This window comes from Dermacentor silvarum, chromosome 4, assembly GCF_013339745.2.
Source record: "Dermacentor silvarum isolate Dsil-2018 chromosome 4, BIME_Dsil_1.4, whole genome shotgun sequence".
In the NCBI taxonomy this organism is placed as follows: domain Eukaryota; kingdom Metazoa; phylum Arthropoda; class Arachnida; order Ixodida; family Ixodidae; genus Dermacentor; species Dermacentor silvarum.
In genome coordinates this window covers 4,688,752-4,716,355 of record NC_051157.2, presented here as the reverse complement: position 1 = coordinate 4,716,355, position 27,604 = coordinate 4,688,752, and the positions used below count along the sequence as shown (strand labels likewise).

The window sequence follows — 27,604 nt, the reverse complement described above, 5'->3', positions numbered from 1 at the left end:
TATCGTTAGTCGGAACAAATGAGCTGGCCAGCCATGTAGATACTCTTCTTGACTCTGGGAGCTGGATGAAGCATCGAACACTCTCGAGGCCTCTTCGTTAGTCCCTGGTCATGTGTATCCTGAGCATACCAGTAACGCAAGACTTGTCTGTTATTCGGCTGGCTATGTTGCCCGGCAAAAGATCATGACAACGAAATGCCGCTACTGTGTTGAGCGTCTTCTCATGTCAGCAGAAGATGCGGAGAAGGACATTTCGTTTTTCACTGCGTTTTGTGACAAAGTTGGGCTGCTGTACCCATCGCAAGAGCTATTTTCCTTCGTAGAAGCCTTTGAGGATTCCTTCACCCTTTGGTTTAGCTGGAACAAGCTTCACAGAGACAGCGTAACTGAAATCACGTATTGCTTGCAAACTATACTGCTTGTCGGCTGCACTGCTCACAAAGATACGCTGACTAGCAGCATTGTGAAGTTCATCATGACTCGCCTTCATTTCTACGTAAAGTCTCTAAACAAAGAGCAAGCACCCAAAAGAGAGAGAGAGAGAAAAAAGCACTTGAACTTTCGCAGGACGACATGAGAACCATGGAGGGGAATGTGCATTATGTTCAGTTACACCCCTTAGTGTTAAATATTAAGTACAGTGGCTATAGTAGTTTTAAGTGCGTTAAACGACTTAGTGTATATGGGTTCCTTGCTTTACGAGAATGTTGCTTAAAATATCTTATTCTTGGTTCTTCTCTCATGTGTTCTCTCGGTTGTGCAAACTCCGAAAAAGCGCAACAAATACTCCTTCCCCATTTATCTGACAATTCCTGAAATACACAAAAAATCTAGTCAGGCTGTTCCGGCACTATTTCAATTGGCCCAATCCCACCTATTTGAAAAATTTGAAGGTTATATTGAAGTATTCACGGACGCATCTGTACACAGCGACGCGCAAGGCGCTTCTGCAGCTTTCTTCTGCCCTTCGACTGGCATCAGACGGGTATTTAGAATACTACATCCAACCTCATCAACAACTGCAGAACTAGCAGCGATTGATGTTGCTCTGAAATACGTACACGAAGAATTAAACGCCTTGAAGGTCGTCATTCTTACAGACGCCCGTGCTGCCCTCAGCAGACTTAGACAAGATGCCGATAGCCCATTGTTGTGCAGTATCCAAGAAACTTCCGGCAAAATTACTTCCTGTGGAGTGTCCCTCATTGCCCAGTGGGTACCCTCGCACGTGGGCATCGCTGGAAATGAAGAGGCTGATCGCCTCGCTTCAAGCTGTGCCCACCATGAATGTGACTGCCCTGACATTTCGTGCACGTTTGAAAACGCCCGTGTCCTGATACGCCGACACCTCCTAAAGCAGCACCCAGACCAGCGTGTTGCAGACGGATCGTTCCCTCCCCGCGTTCGTGGTCGAGGCTTGCCCCGTCGTGCTAGAGCACTGTTATACAAGTTAAGGGTTGGGTCTGTGTTGGTGCGCGAACGCCTATACCGACAAGGACGTGTGGACAGCCCGTCGTGTACGTTTTGTGGCTCCTGTGAGACACTTGAACATCTAGTTTTAGAGTGTCCCGCATTCGTTGCGCAGCGCGCATTACTAATTAAGGAGTATAGACTTATGGGGCTGCAATGTGCGACCCTTGACGATTGCCTTTTTCCAAGGGGGAGCGCTGCAAGACGTGACCAGGCCCATCGAGCCCTGCTAAGTTTTCTCAAGGACACTGACTTGGCCTCCCGTTTATAGACATTATTTGTATTTTTGTTTTGTTTTTGTTTTGTTTGTTTTGTTCTGTCTGTGTCTCCGTCATTTCTTTATTTCCTCATTTCTTTTCTCATATTTTCATTTCCTCTATTCCCTCCTCCTAGAGGAGTAGGCAGGCGTTGTGCCCTCTCGGTGGCAGTTGTCAGCTTGCTCCCTCCTTAATCCCTTTGTGTCCTTGTGTGTATATGTGTACAAATCAAATCAAATCAATCAGTTGTTATTGTTTCTCCTTTGTGTATGCGCTGCGTCGAAATCAATATTTCTACCTATGCTTCATGCGCATTAACATTACATGAAGGCTGCTGTAATTTTATCTGTATTGTTGATGCCCCATGCTGCCGCTTTGCAATGTAAGGGGTCAGAACCTATCAAGCTGAGCACACAATTTTTTCCCCTTTGTTGTCCCCATTGAAACTAGGCAAGCAAAAGAAATTTTCTGAATATGATTTTAAATGCACCGTCAGCCTTTTCGGTGTTCTCGTCAAATGTGTCCTGGTTATTTATGTAACTTCAACCGAACCTGTTTGTTTATTCTTGTCAAGTATGTAGCGCCTCAGCATGCGGCGCCCGTCAAGGAAGAAGAAGTTGGCATTCGAACGCGCGGCAGGTGCAGAGCGAGAATAAAAATATCAGTTCGAAAACTCAACGCTGTCAGGGCTGGATCTTTCTCGTGTTAGCTCCGACAGTTAATGGTGACCCGATAATGAACACGCAACCCCAACCATCCCGCATGGATCCCGCCGGCTCTTCCGCCCAGCCTACCGGTCCTGACGCCCAAGAAGACGCCAGACCTAACAGTGCTGCGGTGGCTGCGATCCAACACGTCAACCTGCCACCATTTTGGCCAAACAACCCCTGCACATGGTTACTGCAGGTCGAGGCGTACTTCCGTCTACGGCAAATCACCAGCCAACAGACCAGGTACTGGCATCTGGTGTCCTCCTTACCTCCGGACGTAGCCGAAGACTTCACAGATATTTTAGCTTCGCCGCACCCGAGCCATCCTTACGACACGTTGAAGGAAGCTATCATTTCCCCGCAAGTCCGAGTCTGAACACAGCAGACTCCAACAGCTCATCACGGCCACAGAGCTCGGTGACCGTCGCCCATCCCAGCTCCTGCGACGCATGCGCCAGCTCATTGGCGGGACCTCCGCCCCTCAAGAGGAGAAGCTTTTGCGTGAGTTGTTCCTTCAGCGCTTACCGCAAAGCATGGTCCCGGTCCTCGTCGCTGCAGGAGATGTCCCAGTAGACACGCTCGCTGAAATGGCTGATCGAGTGGCCGACTACTCGCGGGCACATAGCCTCAACGCCATGACCACGTCGCCACCGGCCACCGCTGCAGACCCCGCGCTCGCGAGCATCGACAACCGTTTGGACGCCATTGTCAGACGTCTCGACGACTTCGTACCTGCGCAGCGCCGATCGGCATCCAGGTTCCAGTTCCACAGTCGCTTCTCGACGTCTCCACGCTCTCCGGGACTTCAGACAACCGACGCGCCACGGGACGACTCGTCCTCGACCATGTGCTGGTATCACCGCCGATTTGGGGCCTCTGCACGCAAGTGCACTCACCCGTGCTCCTGGTCGGGAAATGCGACGACCGGCCACTGACGGCGGCGAGTGGTACTGGTAGAACGTCATGCCGCCTTTTCTATGTTTCTGATAAGATCACTGGCGCTTGCTTCCTCGTCGACACAGGAGCCCAGGTTAGCGTCATACCGGCCTCCTGTGCAGATCGCCGTCGCAACGAACAGACCTGCCCACTCCAAGCGATCAACAACTCCGCCATTCCCACATACGGCCAACGCTCTCTTACACTTGACTTTGGACTACGCCGTACGTTCCGCTGGATTTTCATCCTCGCTGACGTCTCGCAAGCTGTTCTTGGAGCTGACTTTCTCAGTTTTTTCAACCTTGCTGTGGACATGCATGCTCATCGCCTCATCGATCTCAACACGCGCCTATCCATCTACGGTATACCCTGCACTTCCTCGTCAACGAGCCTTCGAGCTCTCACACCTGCTTCGCCGTATGCCAAAATACTCGCTGACTTCCCCAACCTCACGAAGCCGCACACCAGAGAGTCACCGGTGAAGCATTCCGTCACTCACCACATTGTGACCACTGGACCTCCCGTTTTTACACGGCCTCGTCGACTTTCTGGAGAACGCCTCACCATCGCCCGCCGTGAGTTTGAGCACATGCTTGAACTTGGCATTGTGCGGCCTTCCTCCAGCAACTGGGCATCGCCACTCCACATGGTCCCGAAGAAAGATCCTGGCGACTGGAGACCATGTGGGGATTACCGCGCTCTCAATGCCCACACCTTACCAGACCGCTACCCACTTCCTCACATACAGGATTTCACATCAAATTTGGCTGGGTGCACGATCTTCTCTAAGATTGACTTAGTGAAGGCTTACCATCAGATTCCTGTAGAACCCGCTGACATTCCGAAGACGGCCATCATCACCCCATTTGGGTTGTTCGAATATGTAAGGATGCCTTTTGGACTGCGCAACGCAGCACAGACTTTTCAGCGCACTATCAACGAGGTCACGCGAGGTCTCGATTTCGTATTTGCCTACCTTGATGACCTCCTGGTAGCAAGCTCATCGGGCCCTGAGCATGAATACCACCTGCGCATCCTGTTTCACCGTCTGGATGATTACGGCCTCGTCATAAATCCCAATAAGTGCGTCTTCGGCGTCGCTACAATCGAGTTCTTAGGCCACCTTGTCACTCCACAGGGTATACAACCGCTCGCCAGCAAAGTGAAGGCTATCCAAGACTTTCCACCCCCGACATCAATGAAACGACTCCGAGAATTCCTGGGCCTACTAAACTTCCATCGCCGCTTTCTTCCTAAGTGTGCCACTTTCCTAAAGCCCTTAACCGACCTATTAGCTATAAAAAAAGACCCGGCTGCGCCACTGGAATGGACCGACGACGCCGCATCTGCCTTCGCCACTGCCAAAAAGGCTCTGGCAGACGCCACCATGCTCATACATCCCGTTCCTGATGCCCCACTTCGTCTCATCACCGATGCATCGAGTGTAGCAGTTGGCGCTGTTCTCGACCAGCACGCATCAGGTTGGCAGCCCCTTGGATTCTTCTCGCAAAAACTCAAACCACCGGAAGTAAAATACAGTACATTTGCCCGAGAACTCCTTGCTGTGTACCTCGCCATCAAACATTTCCGCCATTTACTGGAGGGCCGGGACTTTTACGTCGTTACAGACCACAAGCCCCTGACGTTTGCCTTCCATCGCAATCACAGCACTTACACTGCAAGGGAGATCCGTCAACTATGCTTTATCTCCGAATTCACCGTGGATCTCAGACACGTACACGGGTCGGAAAATGCCGCCGCTGATGCACTCTCACGCATCGATGCCTTGTCGACCCAGCCACCACTAGACATGGAAGAGCTAGCAGCTGCCCAGAGCAACGATCCTGAGCTGCATAGTCTTCGCTCTTCATCCACGTCTCTATCTTTCACGGAGTGCCTACTTCCATTTTCTACCTCATTAATAACGTGCGAAACGTCTACTGGTGTTCCTCGGCCCTTCGTGCCTAAAGCGTTTCGTCGTGCAATTTTTGATCAATTGCACAACATGAGCCATCCGGGTATTCGTGCGACCCAGAAGCTAGTCACATCTCGTTTCCTTTGGCCAAGTATCAATGCTGACGTCCGACGCTGGGCGCGAACCTGCCTTCAGTGCCAGCGTGTTAAAATTCACCGTCACACGGTCACTGCACCATCCCCCTTTCGGCCTCCCGACGCAAGGTTTTCCCACGTACATCTCGACATCGTCGGCTCTCTTCCACCATCACAAGGGGCCTGTTACCTACTGACATGTGTGGATCGCTTCACCAGATGGCCGGAAGCGTTTCCCGTTTCCGACATTACAGCACCGACAGTGGCAAAGGCTTTCACAAACGGCTGGGTATCACGCTTTGGATGCCCTTCTGTCGTCACCACTGATCGCGGTCGTCAATTTCAATCGGCCCTTTTCACCGCACTTGCCAATATCTTGGGCATTCTACACATCCACACGACTACCTACCATCCTTCAGCCAATGGCATGGTCGAACGGCTTCATCGACAACTGAAAGCTGCCCTCACTGCTCACCAGCCAAGAGACCGTTGGCTTGATCACCTCCCCTTCGTACTTCTGGGCATCCGCTCAGCATTGAAGACGGATCTCGGCTGCTCGTCAGCTGAACTAGTCTATGGCGTGTCTCTGCGTCTTCCGGGTGAATTCTTCGAGCCGTCGTCGCCCCCTTCCTCTCATGATGCCTCTACGTACATTCGAGAGCTGCGCACCACGTTTCACGACCTTGCTCCTGTAATTCCTGCCGACCGACACCCCCAGTCTATCTTCATCAGCCAGGATCTGCATGACTGCAGTCACGTTTTCGTTCGGCGTGACCAAATACGGCCACCACTCACACCGGCCTATGATGGCCCATTTCGCGTCCTCCATCGTACACCTAAAACGTTCACGCTGGACATCAACGGCCGTGAAGACGTCGTGGTTGCCGATCGACTAAAACCTGCATACATTGCCGCTCTCGCGTCCGCGGAGCTTCCATCTCAAGTCTGGACTCCCACATCCAAGCACGTTCACTGGGCGACTCCTATGGCTCACGCTCTACGGGGGGGGGGGGGGGGGGGGGGGGGGGAGCCCTGTAGCGCCTCAGCATGCGGCGCCCGTCAAGGAAGAAGTGGGCATTCGAACGCGCGGCAGGTGCAGAGCGAGAATAAAAAATCAGTTCGAAAACTCAACGCTGTCAGGGCTGGATCTTTCTCGTGTTAGCTCCGACAAGTATATGGTCTTCGGTTTGTTCGAGACGAATTCAAATTAAAGGTTTGCTATGAGCGGCGAGCTCGAAACTAATTATGTTTCCTCGTAACATATATTGAAGCGACACTTTACAGTACACGGGAAGACAGTGAATGATAAAAATTATGAATAACTGCAATTTCAATTTTGCAATTATCAATTGCAGTTTCTCTTATAACATCCTAGTTTCCAAGAAATCGCGCAAACGTGAAAATATTGAGGGAGCCAAGGCAACTTCCTATGTAACATAATCATCGGTGCATGCTGTAATTTAGACAGAAAGAAAGGAAAAGAAAGCCAAGGAGGTTAGCCAGTGTAAATACCGGCTGGCTACCCTGCGCTGGGGAATGAAAGGTGATAGGGTAAAGGATGATTAAGGGCAGTTACATACATGTAAGTGAAATCCAATTGCAGCTTTCTTTAACGAACAACTCCGGGACTAAATTCATCTTTGCATGCAAGAACAGTTGTTTTCGTTCAAGCGTGCGTTTATAGACAGTAATTTTGCGCTTAAAATACGGCCGCAGTGAAGCAACACTCGAGGCGTGTCTGCGCGGTCTCCGAGGTAAAGATGCCAAGATCTCACAAGCAAATGACGCGAATTTATAGGACGCATATGTTGCTATGATGTTGCTGCGATCTTTGCGAACACGAGCGGCTGAGCAAGATGTACCATTGGAGGTAAAGGAAATTCGCAGCGCCAATCGGGCCGCTTATCTGGCTAGTCGGGCGTGGGCGGGCGACGTGAGTGTGAGCACCGCCTTGCCGCTGCATCTGAAACGCTCACGCGAGGGGCGGGGCCTTCAGCGCAATTCCCTATTCTAGCCACTGTACCGCGGTAAAACGACTTCACGAAAGCTACAACGCCCATTGGATCTGCATAAATTCCTTCTCTCAGTGAAACATGTCAATAAAACAATGCAGTAATTATCAAGATTGTACACGTGATAGAAGATAAATGTAGCCGATTGCAAGTACAATTGCTTAATGTAAAATGTAATTGATTACTAGTAGCAATCACCAAGAGTGAAATGCTAAAACGGTCGTGTACATAGATTTAGGTGCGCATTAAAGAACCCCAGGCAGCCAAAATGGATCCGGAGTCCCCCACGTACTAAGGCCTGTCTCACAATCAGATCGTGGTATTGGCACGTAAAAAAAAAAGAAAAAAAGAAAAAAAAAGAACAAGGAAAGAAACGTCGCAGTTTCTTCAATAGGTGAACCAACGAAAGTGATAGCAAATTATTAGACAGCTATACGAAGTAAGTTTCGTAGTTTTATCGGCTGTATAAGCTTCTGTAAAGATTCGCTTACTAACTAAATTAACAAGCACGGTGTCACGCGTGCACAGGAAAACATGAATACATCTCACTTGGTGACAGCGGACAACACTCGCTATCAGAACGTTGGCCTGGTGAAGAGCGGCGAGCGGATTTCCCTTCGTGCTACGTCTAGCTTAAACGCGAACCAGCCGCGCGAGAAGACAGTGCACACGAAGCGATCAGTTATCTCGGCTCGGCTCGTCTTCGAATCCACCGCACAGTACCTCCAAGACGGATGCGCAGCCGGAGTAGAAGAGGTGCGCGATACTAGACCACCTCCTAGGGCGTGCACATCCCTCCCCTTGCGCGCGGGAACAGACGTCGCCGCATCATCCACCCTAGATTTTCGGCTCAGCCTTAAGGGATCTTATTGCCCTTGGACTTTATACGGAACCTCACGCGACGCCGACGTCGATGGCGGAAATCGGCCTTTCGCAATAACATTAAATAAATGAATGCTGTTTATTTTCGTAACAACTGCCTTTAAAGAATTTTCTTGTGAAGAGTGCCGTAACGATAGCTGCTCGATGTGGGGAACGCCGACGTTGTAAGTTGTAACACACGAACGCGCGCATATGGCTGCGGGTAATCGATGCCTGTATGAAGCTTCGTTATTGCTGGGGCGCGGAAAAGGTGCTGCCGGTAGGGTCAATAAAAAACTGCGTCCGCGGGTGATATCCCGGTGTCAACGGCCTCAAGGCCATCGCTATCAATAGAAGCGCCGATTCCGATGAATCACCAACATATGGCTGGGAGCTAATCATTATCATCAGCCTATATTTTATGTCCACTGCAGGACGAAGGCCTCTCCCTGCGATCTCCAATTACCCCTGTCTTGCGCTAGCGTATTCCAACTTGCGCCTGCGAATTTCCTAACTTCATCATCCCACCTGTCTTTCTGCCGTCCTCGACTGCGCTTCCCTTCTCTTGGTATCCATTCTGTAACCCTAATGGTCCACCAGTTATCTATCCTACGCATTACATGGCCTGCCCAGCTCCACTTTTTCCGCTTAATGTCAACTAGAATATCGGCTATCCCCGTTTGTTCTCTGATCCACACCGCTCTCTTCCTGTCTCTTAACGTTACTCCTAGGATTTTAAGTGCGAATTCACTTCTTAAGCGATGATGATAAGTGGTTCTTGAGGGAAAGGGAAAGGTTGGCGCTATCTTCTGCAGCCCTTGAGGGAGCACGGCTCAGCGCCAATCCTAAGCGACTCCGAAAACTCCGCCGGCATCCGCGCTCCTCCTCCTCTCCCCTAGCAACGGCGCGAGGAGCGGAGAGGAGCGTCTGTAGCAACGGCGCAGCGACGTCACGCCCCACGTGACTGCGCGCGCTCCGCCCTCCGCTCCGTGGCTGCGCGCGCCCCGCGCCGGCTCCGCACGGGCTTTTCCTTTCCGCCGCCGAACAGGCCGGACGTGTTTCGAGCGAGCTCCTCAACAACGACCACCACCAAGGCCACGAGCAGGGAAAGCGGCGTCCGTCTCGGCTCCCTTTTCTCCTCGACCTGGCGGCCGGCCAATGACTCCGACCATTTTCGACCTTTTCGAACCCTTGTGATCTGCTACGCCACCGACGCGCTAAGCATAGCGCGCAACGCTCGACTCCGAGCGCCTGCGCAACGCGCAGCTGCGTTTCACGCCACACCTGCGGCCGACGCCGCCCGTTTTCACCACCTCCGCCGAAACCGTTCGTGACCATCCAAGCCGCCGACATGGCATACCAAGTCGAAGGCGTCTCCATCACCCCTGCTGAGCTAGAAGCCGACTCACGATGGATCCCTGGCGTGAAAGCACACCGTGCAGCCGCGGCCCACCAGGCCATCGCCTCAACGCCGCCTGCCTCGCCCCCATCCAAGATCCCTACTCCACCGCCAGCCATCACCCCCAGCACTACCACTCTCCGTCGTCACGCTCCCCTCCCTCGTCTCCCAGCAGAGGACTTCAAAATCGTTTTCAGACCGGGAGGGGGGCTTGACCTCCGCACTACCACTAACGGAGCCCTGCTACAAATCCTCTGCACGCTTGCCACCATCGACTATGCCACCGCCCGCACCGCCGACCGTGTACGGATCAATCCGTACAACTCCCTGACTATCAGCACCCCATCTGAACCCCGCGCTCGTCTCTACCTTCGGGTATCGGAACTCCGCCTGGGTCCCACCTCTTACCCCCTGCGTGCCTACATGGCAGCACCCGACAACGCCCTCCGCGGCATTATATACAACGCCGTGGACTCCCAAACCCAGGACGAGATCGTCGAAGATCTACAAGCCATGAATGTCAACACCCCCTACGCCATCGCCGACGCACGCCAGATGGGGCGCTCGCAATCTATCCTCATCACCTTCGTCGGCACTACAACACTCCCCAGTGCCATCGTCTTCAACTGCGGGATCTACCGCTGCCACCCGTTCCGCCCGAAAGCCGAGGCCTGCACTAACTGCTGGGCTCCCGGCCACCGCGCGGACGTGTGCACGAAGCCCAAATCCACCCTCTGTCACCGCTGCGGCCAGGCTCACAAGGCAGTCAAGCCCCCGACCTGCGTCCCCTGCTGCATCTTGTGCAGGGGAGCCCACGACACGGGCTCGCGTCCGTGCAAGCTCCGGTTCGACCGGAACGGCCCGTCGTCACCTCCGGCCACCTCTAAGCCTCAGCCTCCCCCACCAGCGCCACCCACCGGGCCCATCCACAAGACCTCTCGGCCTTCCCGCCGCCGCTCTCCCTCCCGTGGTGCCCGGTCTGCCAGCCGCCACCGCTCCGTCTCCTTCCCGCCTCTGCCCAGGTCCGAGGCGTCCACCGCCCCCACCACCACATCCCCGGCAAGCTGGAAATCGCAGCCTCACACGTCGGACCCCCAAACCGCGGCCCTCAAGGCCACTATCGCTGCCCAGCAGCTACAAATTCAGGAGCTGTCGCGCCAGTTGCAGGCCGCGCTAGCGCGTCTGTCCTCCCCCGCTCCTTCTCCTTCTCCTTGCCCAGCTACCGCACCTTCACAAACGCCGCCTCAGCTGGCGCCAGCAGAGGAGCCAATGAACACGGCACCCTCAGCTGCGTCATCGCGCGCCTCCTCTCCCACCCGCCACCCCCCGCACAAACGCCGATCACCCTCTTCCGATGACGTAGCGCCCGAGCGTGACATCGTTCGCAAAACAACCTCCTTCTTGGAGGCGTTCGAGCAGCGCGTCATGGCGCGCTTCGTGCGACTTGAGGAGCGCATCGCCAGTGTCGACAACCGCGTGGCCACCATCGAATCCCACCTTACCGCCCTAGACACCAGGGTCGCGGTCCTAGAGGCCCGCCAGAGCGCGACTGAGGTCACCCTCGCGCACCTCTCGCTCCCCGCCCCCCTCCCCTCGGCACCTACCCCAACTCCGTCCGGTGACCCCGCCATCCATCATGGCCAGACACCCCCCGCACCTTAATCTCTGGCAGTGGAACTGTCGGGGGTTCCGCGGCAAGCGGAGCACCCTGCAGCTCCACCTCCAGAACATCCCTCCCGACACTCTCCCCTCTGTCCTAGCACTCCAGGAACCCCTAGCTCCCGTGAAGCTGCGCGACTACACCTCCTTTCATCCTTCTTCTGAGACCCACCCAAACGTTGCCACCCTGGTGCACCGTAACCTTGCTGCCGTGCTGCACCAGCTGGACGTTTCAGATGTGCCCATCTCCTCCTCGAAATCCTTCCCCGCCGTCGCACTGAGGCAAGCCTCTTTGTTCTCAATGTGTACAGCCCTCCCAAAGCCCCTTCAGCCCCTCTACTCCTCGTCCTCCGCAAAGCGCTCTCCTGCGCTGGCCGCAACGCCATGGTCGTTCTGGGCGATTTCAACGCACCTCATACTAGCTGGGGCTACCCCCAGAACACCCGCAAGGGCCACTCGCTCTGGACTTTCATCCAGAATGAATGTCTTTCCGTCCTTAATGACTTCGCTCGCCCCACCAGGATCGGATCCAGTGTCCAACGAGACACCAATCCGGACCTTACCCTCGCCAAAAATGTAGCCGATCCGACCTGGTCTAATACGGGAGTCTCGTTCGGTAGCGATCACTACATCCTCTGCACCACTTTCCCTCTCCCCTCCCTTGCTCGCACCTCTACTCGTCTCACCCAGATAGTTGACTGGGACCGCTTCCGTTCCACTCGTCTTTCTACTTCCTCCTCTGCTCCTATCATCGATCTCTCTGCCTGGACTGAGACCCTTTTGGCAGACGTCCATACTGCCACATCCACACTCCCTGCAGCACCACACTCCACCACGGCAGACAGCCGTCTACTGCACCTTTGGGAGGCCTATCACGCTGTCCACCGCCGGTGGCAGGCTCAGAAACACAATCGCCGCCTGCGCCTCCGTTTGGCCCGGCTCGCGTCGGACATGGAGGAGCACTGCTCCTGTCTTCTTCGACAACAGTGGGGCCAGACATGCGACCGCATGGCCGGCAACCTGGGTCTCCGCGACACGTGGTCACTTCTCAGGGTGCTGCTAGACCCTACACACACCAAAGCTTCCCAGCGCAAGGATATATCCCATCTCCTTCACTCCTCCCCACTCACCGATACTGACTTCCTGGCGGCCCTCCGAGACCGCTACCTCTGCACCGACCCCCCTACAACTCTTCCCGCCTACACCGGTTCCCCCAACCCTGACCTTGAGGCGGACATCTCCCTGGGAGAGGTTCGTGCGGCGCTACTCACGCTCCGCACCACTTCGGCCCCGGGGGCGGACCGCATCACTAACAAGGCACTCCGAAACCTAGATACCCCCTCCCTCGAAGCCCTTACTGACCTTCTCAATGAGCATTGGCAGGCTGGTACTCTTCCTTCCTCCTGGACCCATGCACGTGTCTCTTTCATCCCCAAACCCGGTAAACCTATTGCCCTCGAGCACCTCCGCCCCATCTCTCTCACCTCCTGTCTCGGCAAGCTGTTCGAGCACGTCATCCTGGCTCGCCTCCAGACCTATCTGGATCATCATGACCTATATCCGGATTCTATGTTCGGCTTTCGTCCCCAGTTGTCCACCCAGGATGTCATGCTCCAGCTTTCCGAGGATGTCCTACACCCCTCCCACCACAAACGCGCTCGAGCTATACTGGCGCTGGACCTTACCAAAGCATTCGACAATGTACACCACACCGCCATTTTGGACGCTCTCTCCTCCCTTCATGTCGGACCCCGTGTCCATGCTTACGTGACCGCTTTCCTCGCCCACCGCACAGCCGAGATCTCGTACGGCCCACTTTCTTCTCCTTCTTTCTCCCTTGGCAACAAGGGTACTCCCCAAGGCTCTGTCTTGTCCCCTCTTCTATTTAACGTCACCCTCTTCCCGCTGGCACGTGCACTACGCACTATCCCAGCTCTGTCTCATGCTTTCTACGCCAATGACATCACCCTATGGGTGACCACCGGCAATCTTGGCGACATGGAGACCACTCTCCAGGCGGGCGTGGACGCGGTGGCGACTCACGCCCGGTCTGTCGGGTTGAGCTGCTCCCCGGCCAAATCGGAGCTTTTGCTCTTTATGCCTCGGGGGATGGCCCTCCTGTTGCCTTCTCCACTCACAGTCTCCCTTGACGGCACACCCATTCCCCTCGTCTCTACTCTCCGCATTCTCGGACTCTTTCTTCAGTCCAATGGCAAGCACACCACCCTCATCACTCGACTCACAAACACTGTACACCAGACCATCCGCCTAATACGCCGCATTGCCAACCGTCACCACGGCATGCGCGAACACGACCTCCGCCGCCTAGTCCAGGCCTTCATTCTCAGCCGCTTCATCTATTCTCTTCCGTATATTTTCCTTTCACGCACCGAGGAAGACAAAGTCAACAGCCTCATTCGTCAGGCATATAAGTCGGCCCTGTCTCTTCCCACGTCTACTTCAACGGCTCGGTTACTGTCGATGGGCGTCCACAACTCCCTTACAGAGCTGACGGAGGCCCATCGCACGGCCCAGCTCCTCCGTCTCTCCCGCACTCGGCCTGGTCGCGCACTTCTCTCTACCCTTAAACTCTCCCCTCTTACCCCTCTTCCCACCTCACTGCCCATCCCTTCCCACGTCTACTCCCTGCTAACCGTTAATCCCCTCCCTAAGAATATGCACCCTGAACACCACCCGTCCCGTAGAGCAGCGCGAGCCTCCGCGCTCTGGCGTCAGTACGAACGGCAACCCGCCGTGGCTTACGTGGATGCCGCCCCGTACCGCCACTACCCTGCCCATGCCCTTGCAGTCACTGACAACTCTTTTCGACCCACTCTTACTGCCTCAGTATACACTTCGACCTCGGTCGAGGCCGAAGAGGCAGCTATTGCCCTTGCCATCACGCAAACCTCCGCGGAATACATTTTCAGTGATTCCAAGCCTGCAGTCTACAACTACGCGGTTGGACTGGTGGCATCCCCGGCCTCCGGTATCTTGCGTTCCGACACTGTTCCCTCTCGCCCAATCCAAATCATCTGGGTGCCCGCTCACGCGGCCCATCCTGGCAACGAGGCGGCCAATTGCATCGCTCGCGATTCGACTGACCGAGCAAGCCCGCCCCCGCCGGGAATGGATACGCGCGATGCGCTCCTCACGTACCACGATATCACCTTGCACTACCGCCTATCTCGTCTCAGCTTCCCCCCACCGCACAAATCCCTTTCCCAGCACCACCAACACTTGTGGCGCCACCTTCAGGCCCACACCTTTCTTACTCCTGCACGTCTTGCCCTCTTCCACCCCGGGACGTACTCGCCGGCCTGCCGCTTATGTGATAGCTCCCGCGCCGATTACGATCACATCTTATTCTCCTGCCCGGCACACTTGCCCCCTGCCTCTTGGCACCTAACCAGTCCGCAGCAGTGGGAGGCTGCTTTGTCCAGCACCGAGCCGGATCTCCAACTCCGGCTGGTGACCTGGGCAGAGGACGTCGCGACTAGGCACGGCCTGGACGCCACAACCGGCAGCCTGAAGGCCGCCCACAATGCTGCTTTTTAATTTTCATTACTTCGGGCCTTCTCAATAAAAGTTTTCCACCACCACACCACCGGCTCCGCACCGCTCTCCGCGCCGTGCCGTCATGGCGCGTTGTGCAGCTGGCGCCTCCGCGCCGTGGCTGCGCGCGCCGCGCCGGCTCCTCGCACCCTCTCCGCGCCGTGACGTCACGGCGCCATGCAGCTGGTGTGCCTCTCCCCCCGTTAGGTTTGCACTCACCCTCGGCCGCCGCCTCTCCCCTCGCGCTGACAGCTCCCTCCTCGCCCGGTTAGAGCCCCTCGTGTGCGTACTCTCCCCACCGCTCACCCCCTCTCCAACCGCCTGGCGTGTTTCGCTCCGCCGTCACGTGTTGTGTGTGTGGCGCCGGCGCGTCAGTCGTGCTCTCTCGCTGCCGTCTCCTTCGCTCGGCTCTGCAGTTTAGTCGCGCGCGCCCCCTCATAGCATCACCCCGTGCTTCGCACTTCCTCATACTCCCCTTCGGGGAAATGCGGGTTTTTTATTTCGTTCCATCGCTTTTTGCGCGGTCCTTAACTTGTTCTCGAGCTTCTTTGTTAACCTCCAAGTTTCTGCCCCATATGTTAGCACCGGTAGAATGCAATGATTGTACACTTTTCTTTTCAACGACAGTGGTAAGCTCCCAGACAGGATTTGGAAATGCCTGCCGTATGCACTCCAGCCCAATTTTATTCTTCCGTAAATTTCTTTCTCGTGATCAGGGTCCCCTGTGAGTAATTGACCTAGATAAACGTACTCATTTACAGACTCTAGAGGCTGACTGGTGATCCTGAATTCTTGTTCCCTTGCCAGGCTATTGAACATTGTCTTCTGCATATTGATCTTCAACCCAATTCTTACAGTTTCTCGATTAAGGTCCTCAATCATTTGTTGTAATTCGTCTCCATTGTTGCTCAATAGGACAATGTCATCTGCAAACCGAAGGTTGCTTAGATATTCGCCGTTGATCCTCACTCCTAAGCCTTCCCAGTCTAGCAGCTTGAATACTTCTTCTAAGCATGCAGTGAATAGCATTGGAGAGATTGTGTCTCCTTGCCTGACCCCTTTCTTGATAGGTAACTTTCTACTTTTCTTGTGGAGAACCAAGGTAGCTGTGGAATGCTTGTAGATATTTGCTAAGATATTCACGTATGCCTCCTGTACTCTTTGATTACGCAATGCCTCTATGATTGCTGGTATCTCTACTGAATCAAATGCCTTTTCATAATCTATGAAAGCCATATAGAGAGGTTGATTGTACTCCGAAAATTTATCGATTATTTGATTCATGACATGGATATGATCCATCGTAGAATACCCCTTCCTGAAGCCGCAGCCTGTTCTCTTGGTTGGCTGAAGTCAAGTGTTTCCCTGATTCTATTGGAAGTTATCTTGGTGAATATTTTATATAATACTGAAAGCAAGCTAATGGGTCTGTAGTTCAATTCTTTAACGTCTCCCTTCTTCTGGATAAGTATAATGTTGGCTTTCTTCCAGCTCTCTGGTATACTTGAAGTTGTGAGGCATTGCGTATAAAGGGCCGCAAGCTTTTCCAGTATAATATCTCTTCCATCTTTGATTAAATCTACTGTTATTCCATCTTCTCCAGGCGCTTTTCCCCTGGTCACGTCTTTCAAGGCCCTTCTAACTTCATCGCTAGTTATAGAAGGAGCTTCTGTATCCGGTTCATCACTACTTCGAATGAGAGTAGCTTGGCTGTTCTGGGAACTGTACAGGTCAGTATAGAATTGTTCCACTGCTTTTACTATGTCATCTAAATATCTGATGGTATTACCATGCTTATCTTTCAGTGCATACATCTTGCCTTGTCCTATGCCAAGTTTTCTTCTTACTGATTTCATGCTGCGTCCATATTTTACGGCTTCCTCAATCTTTCTCACGTTATAATTTCGAATATCCCTTACTTTCTTCTTGTTGATTAGTTTTGACAGTTCAGCGAATTCTATCTGACCTCTTGAGTTGGACATTTTCATGTTTTGTGGTTTCTTTATTAGGTCCTTTGTTTCTTGGGAGAGCTTCCCTACAGGTTGCTTTGGTGCCTTACCTCCCACTTCAATTGCTGCTCTCAGAAGCGGCTGGGAGCTAATATGAGGAAGCAAATACTGGGACACCGGGTTAGCTTGCCTGAACATTGCGCATACGTGATGCGTGACATGACAGCGCCCCCCCCCCCCCCCCCCCCGCCCGTTCGACTGTAGTTACCGCCAAACTGAAACGCTCAAAGCTGCGTCGCCTCTTACACCTTGTCTCGTCATCAAAGTAAAACTGGTTCAATGCAAGGGGTTACTGTGAAAAAAAAGTAATTGATTGACAGTGAGCGTTACCGAGGGAAAGAAGTAATCGACCAATGAAAAAATTACACAACATTTATTTGCTTACGCATAAATTATAACATCTAATTCGTTAGGTAAGAAGTCTGGACTAATTATGAAGTGTAGGCCAGAGAGTGTATTGACACACATGCACACATACACCCGCAGACATGCACACACGTAAAAAAAAAAAAGATCGCGCGTGCGAGAAGAGGCAAAATTGTACCAGACTATACGCTGGCCCACGTTCACTGCTGCAGACATGTGTAAGTGCCAACATTTTACATCCTGCTATGCAGGCACGTGCGAGTGCACCCTGCATACAACTGTCTTTTTAGTGTTACTATCTTTACAAGAGATTTCATGACTTTATTTTAGGCACGGGTGCAGACAAGCATGCTTACTTGAGGGTCACACGACGTGTAACTGACAACGGCCGAGTTCTTGCTGCTGTCCAGAAGGTCCACAGGTACGTTGGACTGCAAATAGAAGCGATGCGTACTATAGGTTAAACGGCGTGAACCACCTTGCAACTAAATAATCACTCAGCTCTGCAGTCATTTAATGTACTACAGAGAGATTGGGTAACGCGGCAGATAAGTCAATTCCATAGGCCGTAACGTCGGCCACTTAGTATATACCAGTGCGCTGCCATTTGCTGAGTAATTTACCTTAGATCAGGGGATAATACGTCTCGTTCAGGAAAAAAATATATAACGATCATTTGGCTAAATACATGCTTACGCTAATGAACTGTTTACTTATTCATTAGGGCACAAGTTGAAGCCGAGCAGTCTGTTTAGCCCTAAGACGAGCCTTACGCATCCAGTCTTGTTTTATGCCTAGCAAGCCCTCCTAAATCGGGTTCGAGGACTTCTGGCCAGCGCACATATCAACTGCAGAACTTGGCAGAAACAAGCCTGGGCGTCGCACCAGCCGCATCTTTGAAATCGCAGTAGTCTGAAATGAGCCCTGTAAAAATCGCATTGCGGCGTGTGCGACTGCACTGTTTCTGCACTAGTCACAACATGTGCCTTTAGGCGGTTCATGACCACATCGCACTCTGTGATTTAGGCACGGCTTGCCTTCTAAATAATTAACCATTTCCAAAAACCTGTAGTTCGTCCAAAACTATTTTTATACGAGTAACGCAAACTACAAAATAATCTTACACCGTTGTGTATGTCATGCACCCAGCTAGATTATTCTAGCGCTGACATAAAAGCGAATCGCATTGATATGTTTTGCTGGGTGATATATTTTGTTTCACATCTGCTGGCACATTAACGGCCATCATTTCTTCCCCCTAAGCCTCTCTGAGCTCCTGTTACTGTGCCTTGTGGATACACGACAGAGTACGAAAAACGTTTGCGCGCGTTCCAAATTACCGTGCAATCGCCCAAGGTAATTTGGGCGAGTGCCATTTGCGACGTCGTCCTTGGCCTTCATCTTTGTGTTGTAGGCCATGCGTGCTCTTGCTAAACCAAATTGTTCTTGTGAACTAGAAGTTGGTCTCCTTAACCTTGTAACGCAGAAAAGTTTCCGTGTCTTCAGAATTGTAGAATATACACGCAGAAGGTCGTGTTGTTTATAATCACCGCGGCAGAAGCAGTCACTATACGTAGATGGATACTGAAAGAACCGATAGGAGAAATACAATATTGTCAGTATTATATTCACCCTTCTCCATCATCTGTCTGTATTCATCATCAAGGCCAGTCTCTTCAATGCGCGGCCCTGCCGAATAAAGCGTCGAGGTGTAACAGCTGCTTCGCAAGTGGTGGAGGTCGCTCTCGGCTCACTCGGTCCTATCAGACCTCAAGTTTCCCTGAAGCTTCGTCCAGGTCGCCGCTTGCTCCGCCGTCATGGCCCAAAAAGAGCCACCAGGAGCCTCCGTTGACACCGTCTCTGCGCAACCGGCCACTCCCTCATGGACCGTCAGCACCCGGCAGCACGACCCTGCCATGTTCGCTGGCCTCCGCGGTGACGACGTTGAAAACTGGCTGGACAATTATGACCGAATGTATGAGTTTAACCGCTAGGATGATTTTCACAAGCTTCGAAACGTCGCCTTCTACCTCGCTGACGTTGCCAAGACTCGGATTTCTTAACCATGACTGGGCAGCCTTCAAACACAAGGGGCGCTATAACATCAAATGATTCCAAACTATTTTGATTCCAATTTCTGAAATCAGCCTACACGATTGGTGAAAACATTTTCGGGCCACTCCCAATTTCGCCTGTCTGTCACGCGACGTCACGAAAACTGTGATAGTTCCCCATCTGATATAATGTGTACACACTGATTATGCATGATTAAACCACACAAAAGAAAAATAATCATGCCTGATTCGACGCCTTTTCACCATTAGCCCTCTGCTATTGGTCCAATGTTTTCTGGCTACGCCCACTTCGCCTGTCTCTCACGCGACCTCACAAAATCGCGAAAACTCACCACGTCAAAGTGACGTGTACGCGAAAAAATGCATTAATATCTCGAACAAAACTGAAAATTTTTCTGAGTAGCCACAAACTGCCCCGTCCCAAAAGGAATAGAAGATGGCTGCCCGCCGATCGCTCAGGCCCTCGCTACTCGCACCTGCCGGTGAGCATGTATTTATTTGCGCATGATAAACCTTTTTGCGTGGCAATAAAACGTTATCGAGCCCTTTCAACATGCATACGACATCGCCCTGCCAACTCTTCCTTGCTGAGGATCCGTCTTAGCTTATCCGTCTTATCCTTCCGTTGCACGCCGCCGCGATTTTCGACCAGCCACCGCAAGCTAAGTAAAGCCCAGACCACACGTACGCTTGCGGACGCGCGTAAGCTCGCGTCTAAGCGCCTTGCGGTTGCCGCGCCTAGCGAGGAATGGCGTTTTGCATCCACAAATACGCGCGACAGCGCGCGCTCACTGGCATCACTTGTTTACACCTTGGCAGACGCCACTTCGTATTTCGTTGTTGGCAGTGCTTCAAAATGCTTCGATATTTATAAACGTAATTTTTATCTTTTTGGAGCTGTTAGATCAGCCCAAAAAGTGAAGAAGAAGCACTTTCTTGCATGGTATAATTCTGCTTAACTGAGAGTTGAATGTACCGCGCCGTCGCTGCGTAGCCAGGCGCGCCGACGCGAGGCAGCCCAGGCGCGCGATAACTGAGAGGAGCTGATCAGCGAGATCGCGCCGCGTTTCGACGCGTACGAGCCGTGCCGCACCGTCTGCGCATGCGTGGGCGCGCGGACGCGAGCTCGCGCGCGTTTGCAAGCGTACGTGTGGTCTGGGCTTAAGGCGAAGCGGACCAATCGGAGAAGCCGGCACCATGGACCCTCTTCATGCAGTTATCTATTTTCGCTGGTTGGCGTTGAAAACATTTATTGCCAAATGATTGAAGAGAGGGGGAAAAGCCCCCTTACCAGGCACGAGGCAGCCATTAGGGCATACTATAACACCTAGAGGGTAATCTGGCGCTACCGTCTATGCGAGTTTCTTAAAGGGCGCCCTGCCCTCATGGGAATGATGGGATATGTGTCTGCGAGGCTTGTGATGGCTGGTGTTGAACAAGGCTTCGTCTAAAACGTAGATATGGCTACACAAATAATGGGTTCTTAAAGTAAAATCTACATAAAAGGCTTTCATTCACCCATATTACATCTCTCAATAAAGTTTACTCACCTACAATGCAGAATCAAGCGAAGAAAAGCAAGAACAGACGACAAGTTGTTCGAAAGCGAGCGAGAATCTTGTCATCTGCCCTCCAACTTTAGTCGCCAGCTGATATTTTTTTATGTTTCATATAATTGTCCATCCAATAGTAAGTCCCCAAAATTAAACAAAACATGTTTTTGTGTAATATAATAGCTAAAGCAGCTTTTTGCGTGCTGTTTTAGCAGGAAATGAATCATTGTGACAGACGGAACGGCGCTAGCCAGGCGCGTCTTCAAGGCGTTCTGGCTCTCCGAGAACGATGCCATTCCGAAGTCACAATATACCGGCAGCGCAGCAGCGCCAGTTTTCCTTCTAGGTAATATAGTGCGAAACTCTATGCCTTAGGGGTGCCTTTATATGCCTTTACAGAGCAAAGAAGAGCCCTGGGAGGTTTATCCGCTTCACGGCTGCGGCGATAATCAGGCGCTGGTCTTTAGCAGTGCAGCTGGCCAGGGGAGTCTCCCAGTATGACTCCGCCGTGGTATGGGATGGAGGGTGTGAAAAGGTATTATTTTTTTTTTTTCACTGTGCTGGCTCAGCCCCGTCGAAACCCTCTCCACTAGAGTATGCTCCTCGCCTCTTGTCAGCCAGTTAGATAAGAAAAACCGCCGAGTGTAGACAATGTTATTGGTTTTGAAAGCGAACAAAGGTGACGTCCTATAAGCGAGGAGAGTGTTTGATTGGGTTGTTCAGACAACGCTGCGGGCCAGCGCCCGATGCTTGCGTCGCTGGTTACGTAAATTTGACGTCAGGAGTTTGGAATCAAATCAGTTTGGAATTATTTTACGTTACAGCGCCCTTGCTTCCTAAAGGCGCTGTCTGTGTCGTACCCGTTCAGTCTGTCTCTGTGTTTACCTTGAATACTGGTGTTCCTCAACCACCCACATCTATAGATGCGGTCCCTCCTTCTGTTCTCGCTAGTGCAATCAGCACCGATCTAACCCCACAGTAGACGGAGGAGTTACTGTTCCAAGCATAAAGACTCCTTCGACGTGCGTGTTTCATCTAACTTGAACCAAGAATTAAAAAAAAAAAGTGGTTAACCGCAACTGAACGAAGCCGACGACGTATGGTCTGCCGTCATGTGGCGCCTTAGAGAGTATTCTTTATATTCCGCTTAATTGGTTAATTAACTAAGATCGATTATGCAAAAATGTTAATATTCCTTTTGGAGCCAAGTGCGTTTTCTTTACGTTGTTGAGGGGATACAGAAACGACCGATCCAGTTTTTTATGGCAACGTACATGCTGCGTAGTGATTTTTTTTTCGGCGTTTAAGGAAAGCACGTGAAATAGAAGAAACAAAATTTGGAGGACGTCTAAGCTTTGTTATGATCGGCTTGGAATGCAACCACTCAACTGTAAGAAACCTGGCCACGCGCTTTCCCGTGACGAGAGGCTGTTATCATCTTCCCGGAAAATCGAATCCCGCAAGTGTGGGAAACTTTCCCGCGCACTTTCCCGTGTCGAGATAATCGGCTTCATCCCCGAGGTAGCGTCCCCCCTCTACGCTCTGAGCAGACGTAAAGGCCAGCACGCAAAGGAGAAGGCACGTCGACTTGACAACCTGACAAAGCCACTGACATTTCCACAAGCTCCCCAGAGAGACATCGGATACCACAAGACCGCGAGGGATTATTTAAGGCCGTCCTGGCCCCCGTGTTAGGCAGAACCGCTCGAGACTCGGACAGAGTCTCAACCATGTACCAATGAGGGGAATACAGTCTTTTCTATTTTTAATCATCACGATGCCCGCCTTGGTCGCCGTTTCCTGATTCTTGCGGTGACGACATACCTCACCGTATTAGCTTCGCCTTTAAGAGCATTCAAACATCCCCGGCTGCTGTGTGCGCGCGGTGCAGAGGAGGCCATCTGAATGGTGGTTTTGCAAGGAAGCCACCGCGGCGCGCCGCTGTATAAATTCTAGGAATGCTGGAAAAGGGGTTTCAGTTTCGGCGTAAGAGAGTTATGTTTTTTCGTATATTCAAATGCCAATCCGACGCTATCACATCTGTAGGTTCAGGTTAAGTCGTGCTTTACAATTTTTTAACACGAAAGTGTTTTATGCCGGGGTCCACCAAGACTTCACTGACGTATTTCCGTCACGGAAATACGTCACACGAACATACACGAACATAATACAAAGAAAGAAACTAGAAGAAAAAGTTCCACAAACATGCAAAATATGAAAATCGAACCCACGACCTCTCGGTCCGCGACGATAGATCGCCGAGCGTTTAACCCATTGCGCCACAAACGCATTTGCAGAGAGCTACACAGACGCGCCTTATATATCTAACACTCCTCCGTGTACCCGCGCTCTTGCTCGGGGCGGTGCCGCCGCCTACGAGCAGAAAAGAGAAGTACTGCATTATGACACTAACGCGCACCGACAGTGAACGCTTCGGTGGTCTCAGCACTACGAGACGCCTCGATGCCAGCATTCGAAGGGACGCTGGCATCAAGAAGCACTACCAACGCCACCTAGGTGGCGTTCACCGTACTCAGCACAGCGGAGCGTGGCCTCCGCAATTAGCTCTGAAAATGTTTCTGAAGTTGATCGCGGAGGCTGCAATTACGACGCGCTGTACGCGCTGATTTGACTCGGTGACGATTCAGTTACGTGCTTTGTCTTGCGCGTTGTATTAGTGTGTCAGTTACGTGCTTCGTCTTTCGCGTTGTGCTAGCGTGTGCAGCGTAGTGCAGCTTCCATATGCACGACGGTTGCTCATGGTCATCGACGTTGGTAGTCGTGATGGAGGAGACGTGCCACCAGGCGTCAGCGTGGGTGCATCAACGCCTAAGGGCGCTTTAGCCACAAAACACCAATAGACATTATATATCAATGTGCAATAAACATTACACTACTTCTGTGAAGACACGTTTCACTTTCGTGTTCTATACCGATTCCTATATAAGAGGGATCAACCACATTTTTTTTCTGACGGATTTTACTTTCATAAACTCAATTTTCGTCACTAACGCCTTGCGCCACGCGGAGGGCCTGAGCGGTCGGGGTGGTTTGGCATGATCATTTCCGCCAATGATGCCGGCGCGCCCACGCAGACGCCGGACTTTCTGCGACACGGGGCCCCTAAGTATTGCAGCGCTCTGAGTATTACTTCGAGTATTACAATACTGAGTATTACAGTATTGCAGCGCTATGAGCCGTACTTCGAGCGAAAAGTACCGTGCGCGCGGACCGTGGCGAAGTGAGCATCTGCGGCTCTAGGCATCGGCTTCACAGTACGTCAGCATCTTTGACCGTCGCACACGGAAAGGAAGTGCTGTCATCCCTGATAAGCGATAGGCTGCCCGCGCGCACAGTTCTTTCGCTCGAAGCACGGTTCAGAGCGCTACAATACGATAGCGCATGAGCATAGACACGTGTTTTTTTTTTTTTTTTTTTTAAGCGAAGCTTTCTTGACTCACTTGCGTCGGGGTCGGTGTACGCGGAAAGCTATCATTATCAGCATTGGCTCGAGCGTCGTTGTCTTTTATTGCGATAGCAATTATATGGACACTTCAACCGGATTTCTGCCGTCGGCGTCGCCGTGAGGTTCACTATAGATAAAATCTGCGCCGCGCGCCGTATGCCCGAGCGGAAGCGTGCGGGAACGCGCGCTATCACGGCTCAATCTCCCACGCGCACGCAAGGAAGCGGGAAGCCAGCGCCGGAGGGAGCGGGGGGGGGGGGGGCGCACTTCTACTCTGCCAACAACCGCGATCGTCTCGCCCGCACCGTCTCTTATCTCCCCACGACTCTGACCTTTATGCGCCGCGCATTCGCCGCTCAGTTTCCGTTGAAGCGATAGACCGCACGTACCTTCGCCGCTGCGGCGTATATATGCGCGTTTGTGCGCGTTCACACCACGCTTGTTCAATCAGTTAGTAATAGTCGGGCCACATTTTCCAACGCACGCTACACATGCAATGCTGCCCGGATCGGCAGTGCAGAGCTACAGGTGTGTCCCTTCGCACGCGCTGCCCACGGGAAGCGCTTCTCATCAACACCACCATTTCAAACGCGCCTTCTCGTGGTCATCGAGTCTCTCTTCATGTCGGTCTACTTACGCCGCAGCACACCTGCTTACTTAATCAGCTCATGTTTACTACAATTCATATTGCTACCAAAGCCGCTCACCTTACTTCGTATGACATTGCTGTGTTGCTATCGCATTCATTGCTTCGCCCTTAGGGCGAAACTGTGACCTTTTTTTCCACAGCTGGCTGCGTTGCCACTAATAATCGCTTCAATTTAGACATGCTTGATCTTCCCTCCAAATTGGCTTCTCTACCTGAGATACATCACGCTCTTTGCGCGGATGATATTACAATCTGGGCCGCGCAAGGTAGCCTGGGCTACATCGAGTCCTGCATGCAAGCAGCGGCGACCGTAGTCGACGACTACGCAACGTACTGCGGACTCCAGTGCACCCCAGCTAAATCTGAATTTGTGCACCTACGTTCCTCCCCTCGGGACACAACTCAGCTACGCATGACTCAACTCAGAACCGATCCGGGAGGCCAAGGAGATCCGCATCCTTGGCCTCTTCATACACCACCAACGCAGGGCCGACACCAGCCTGGCCAAACTTCGCAAGGTGGGAGACCAGGTGGGCCGCATGGTCCGCCGGGTCTCCAACAAGCGGGACGGATTAAGAAGCAGGGATGCACTGCGGCTTGCTCATGCTTTTTGTAATGAGCAGAATCCTCTACTCGACCCCCTATACTTGCACCTGCGCAAACACGATGATGACCAGTTCGAGGTCATCCACCGGAAAGTCATCAAGTGGGCTCTCTTCCTCCCGGTCACCACATCCAACCAGACTTCTCCATGGCCGTGGCGAACACTTTCCGGGAGCTTCGAGAAGCCCACTTAGTCAACCAATACACGCGTCTTGCACAGACTCCCTCCAGTCACCGCCTCTTGGACCGGCTACACATCAAACACGACTACCACACTGAGTAAAGGGTGAGCGTGCCAGAACCCTGGAGAGCTGTCCTTCGGGTCTGACTCCTTCCCGCAACATGTCCAGAGAAGACCATAGCGGTTGTCGCCAGGCGCGCGCGGAGGCGTTGCAGCGACACGATGGTCACCTACAACACGTGTATTACGTGGACGTTGCTGGCCCACACAACGCGGGGTGGTACACGGCCGCAGTTGTACCATAGAATAAAGAACCAACTTTAAAGAAGGGAAACTGTACATTCCACAGTGGTAAGAAAATAAGAAGCGGCAGCGCATGGAACTCACTGAGGCACCCGACAGATGGCGCTGCTCAAGCAGGAAGCGGAAATCTATTTAGTGCAAAATCCAATATTTTACCGGTGACGTACGCTGGTACGCGCCGTGCTCGCCCTGCTGGCTTTGCTGCATGCCTCAGTGCCTTGGCTGCCGCTTAGCTGGTGCGTTCTAATTGCCAGGAGACCAAAGAGCGTCTACTGACGCCCATACAAACAAGCCACAAGTGAGTAAACAGGATGTGCGACTTTATTAGGAGAAGGCAAACAGTACAAGCGCAGCAATAAAATTTGCATGTCGAGATACGCTCAAACAATAAACGCGAGCTAGTAAACTGCTCACTTTCGTCATCGCACATGGCGGTCCGGTAACGGGCGACAACCAGCAGCGCAAGCAGATAGTGCCCCACCTGTTTGCACCGAGAGTCACCGTTGAAGATAGCAACTTGCATACTGAAGCAATCGGGTGACGCAGGCATCTGCTGCAGCACCCAACACAGCAACATTGACTACCGTGCGTTTTAGCATTACCTCCTTTCCAGCCTGCACGTTTATTTTTGTCTATCGGGGCCGCTAATGTGTCACTGACACTCGGCGCCCCACTTTCTCTCAATATGCACAAGTCGGTTTCGTGGGCATCACCTTCGGCAGCCATGTTTGCGGGCATTTCCACCCAGGTGGCTATCAACTTCATACACTTCCGATCATGTAAGTACGTATGCAAAATCGCGGCTCAGGAAGCCCACAAGCACAATTTGCCCACGGCTGCAGCAGGAAAGGACGGAACGGGGAGGGAGTACCAATCACGGTGCGTGTAAATTGGGAGTCTATGTCGCTGTGCGGACTGCAGGAGCAGGTGCTTACCTCGAGAGACTGCTTCCCAATGCAACTTAACAGGCCCCCCAAATCCGAGAAACGTAACACAGCGACCACGGCCAAGTTTCTATAACCAGATTCCGCAATCGATCACTTCAGTGTAGCTTGTGCAAAAACCCAGGCTATTGAGCAAGAAGAGCAATCCTGAACGAGACTAGGAATTAAATATGGGAACGAGAAAGCTTGCATTCAAGAAAGACGCCACTCTGCTCTGCAAGCACTAAAGGCCCTAAACATTAAGTGAAATGCTACAAAGCACACGTGGCAAAGGTTATTGCAAGACAGATGCCGATGCCGCATCCACTATTTCAGGAGAGGAATTTAACATGGTAGGAATTTAACAGCAGTAGAAAATACTGCTGCAAAGATGTTATGCTAATAGACAATGACGGACATTAAGTATGAGCAAAGAGTCGGTTCACCTTCATGTTTGGGTAAGGAAGGAGAATGATCTCTAGGAATAATGGGGAATGAAAAAGCTTGCATTCGTAGAAAAAAATGTGTACTTGGCACAAATTGAATTTGACAAGGCCAGAAAGCTGAT

The 27,604-nt window shown here is 52.3% G+C and overlaps 1 protein-coding gene across 1 annotated transcript in view; it reads right to left on the bottom strand.

The window, feature by feature from the left end:
* Positions 1–27,604, bottom strand: part of LOC119449347 (Bardet-Biedl syndrome 7 protein homolog) — a 153,975-nt gene that overhangs the window by 40,732 nt on the left and 85,639 nt on the right. The window contains exon 13 of the mRNA XM_037712511.2: positions 17,640–17,714. Coding sequence (XP_037568439.1) covers positions 17,640–17,714 — 75 coding nt within the window. The remainder of the gene's footprint in view (positions 1–17,639; positions 17,715–27,604) is intronic.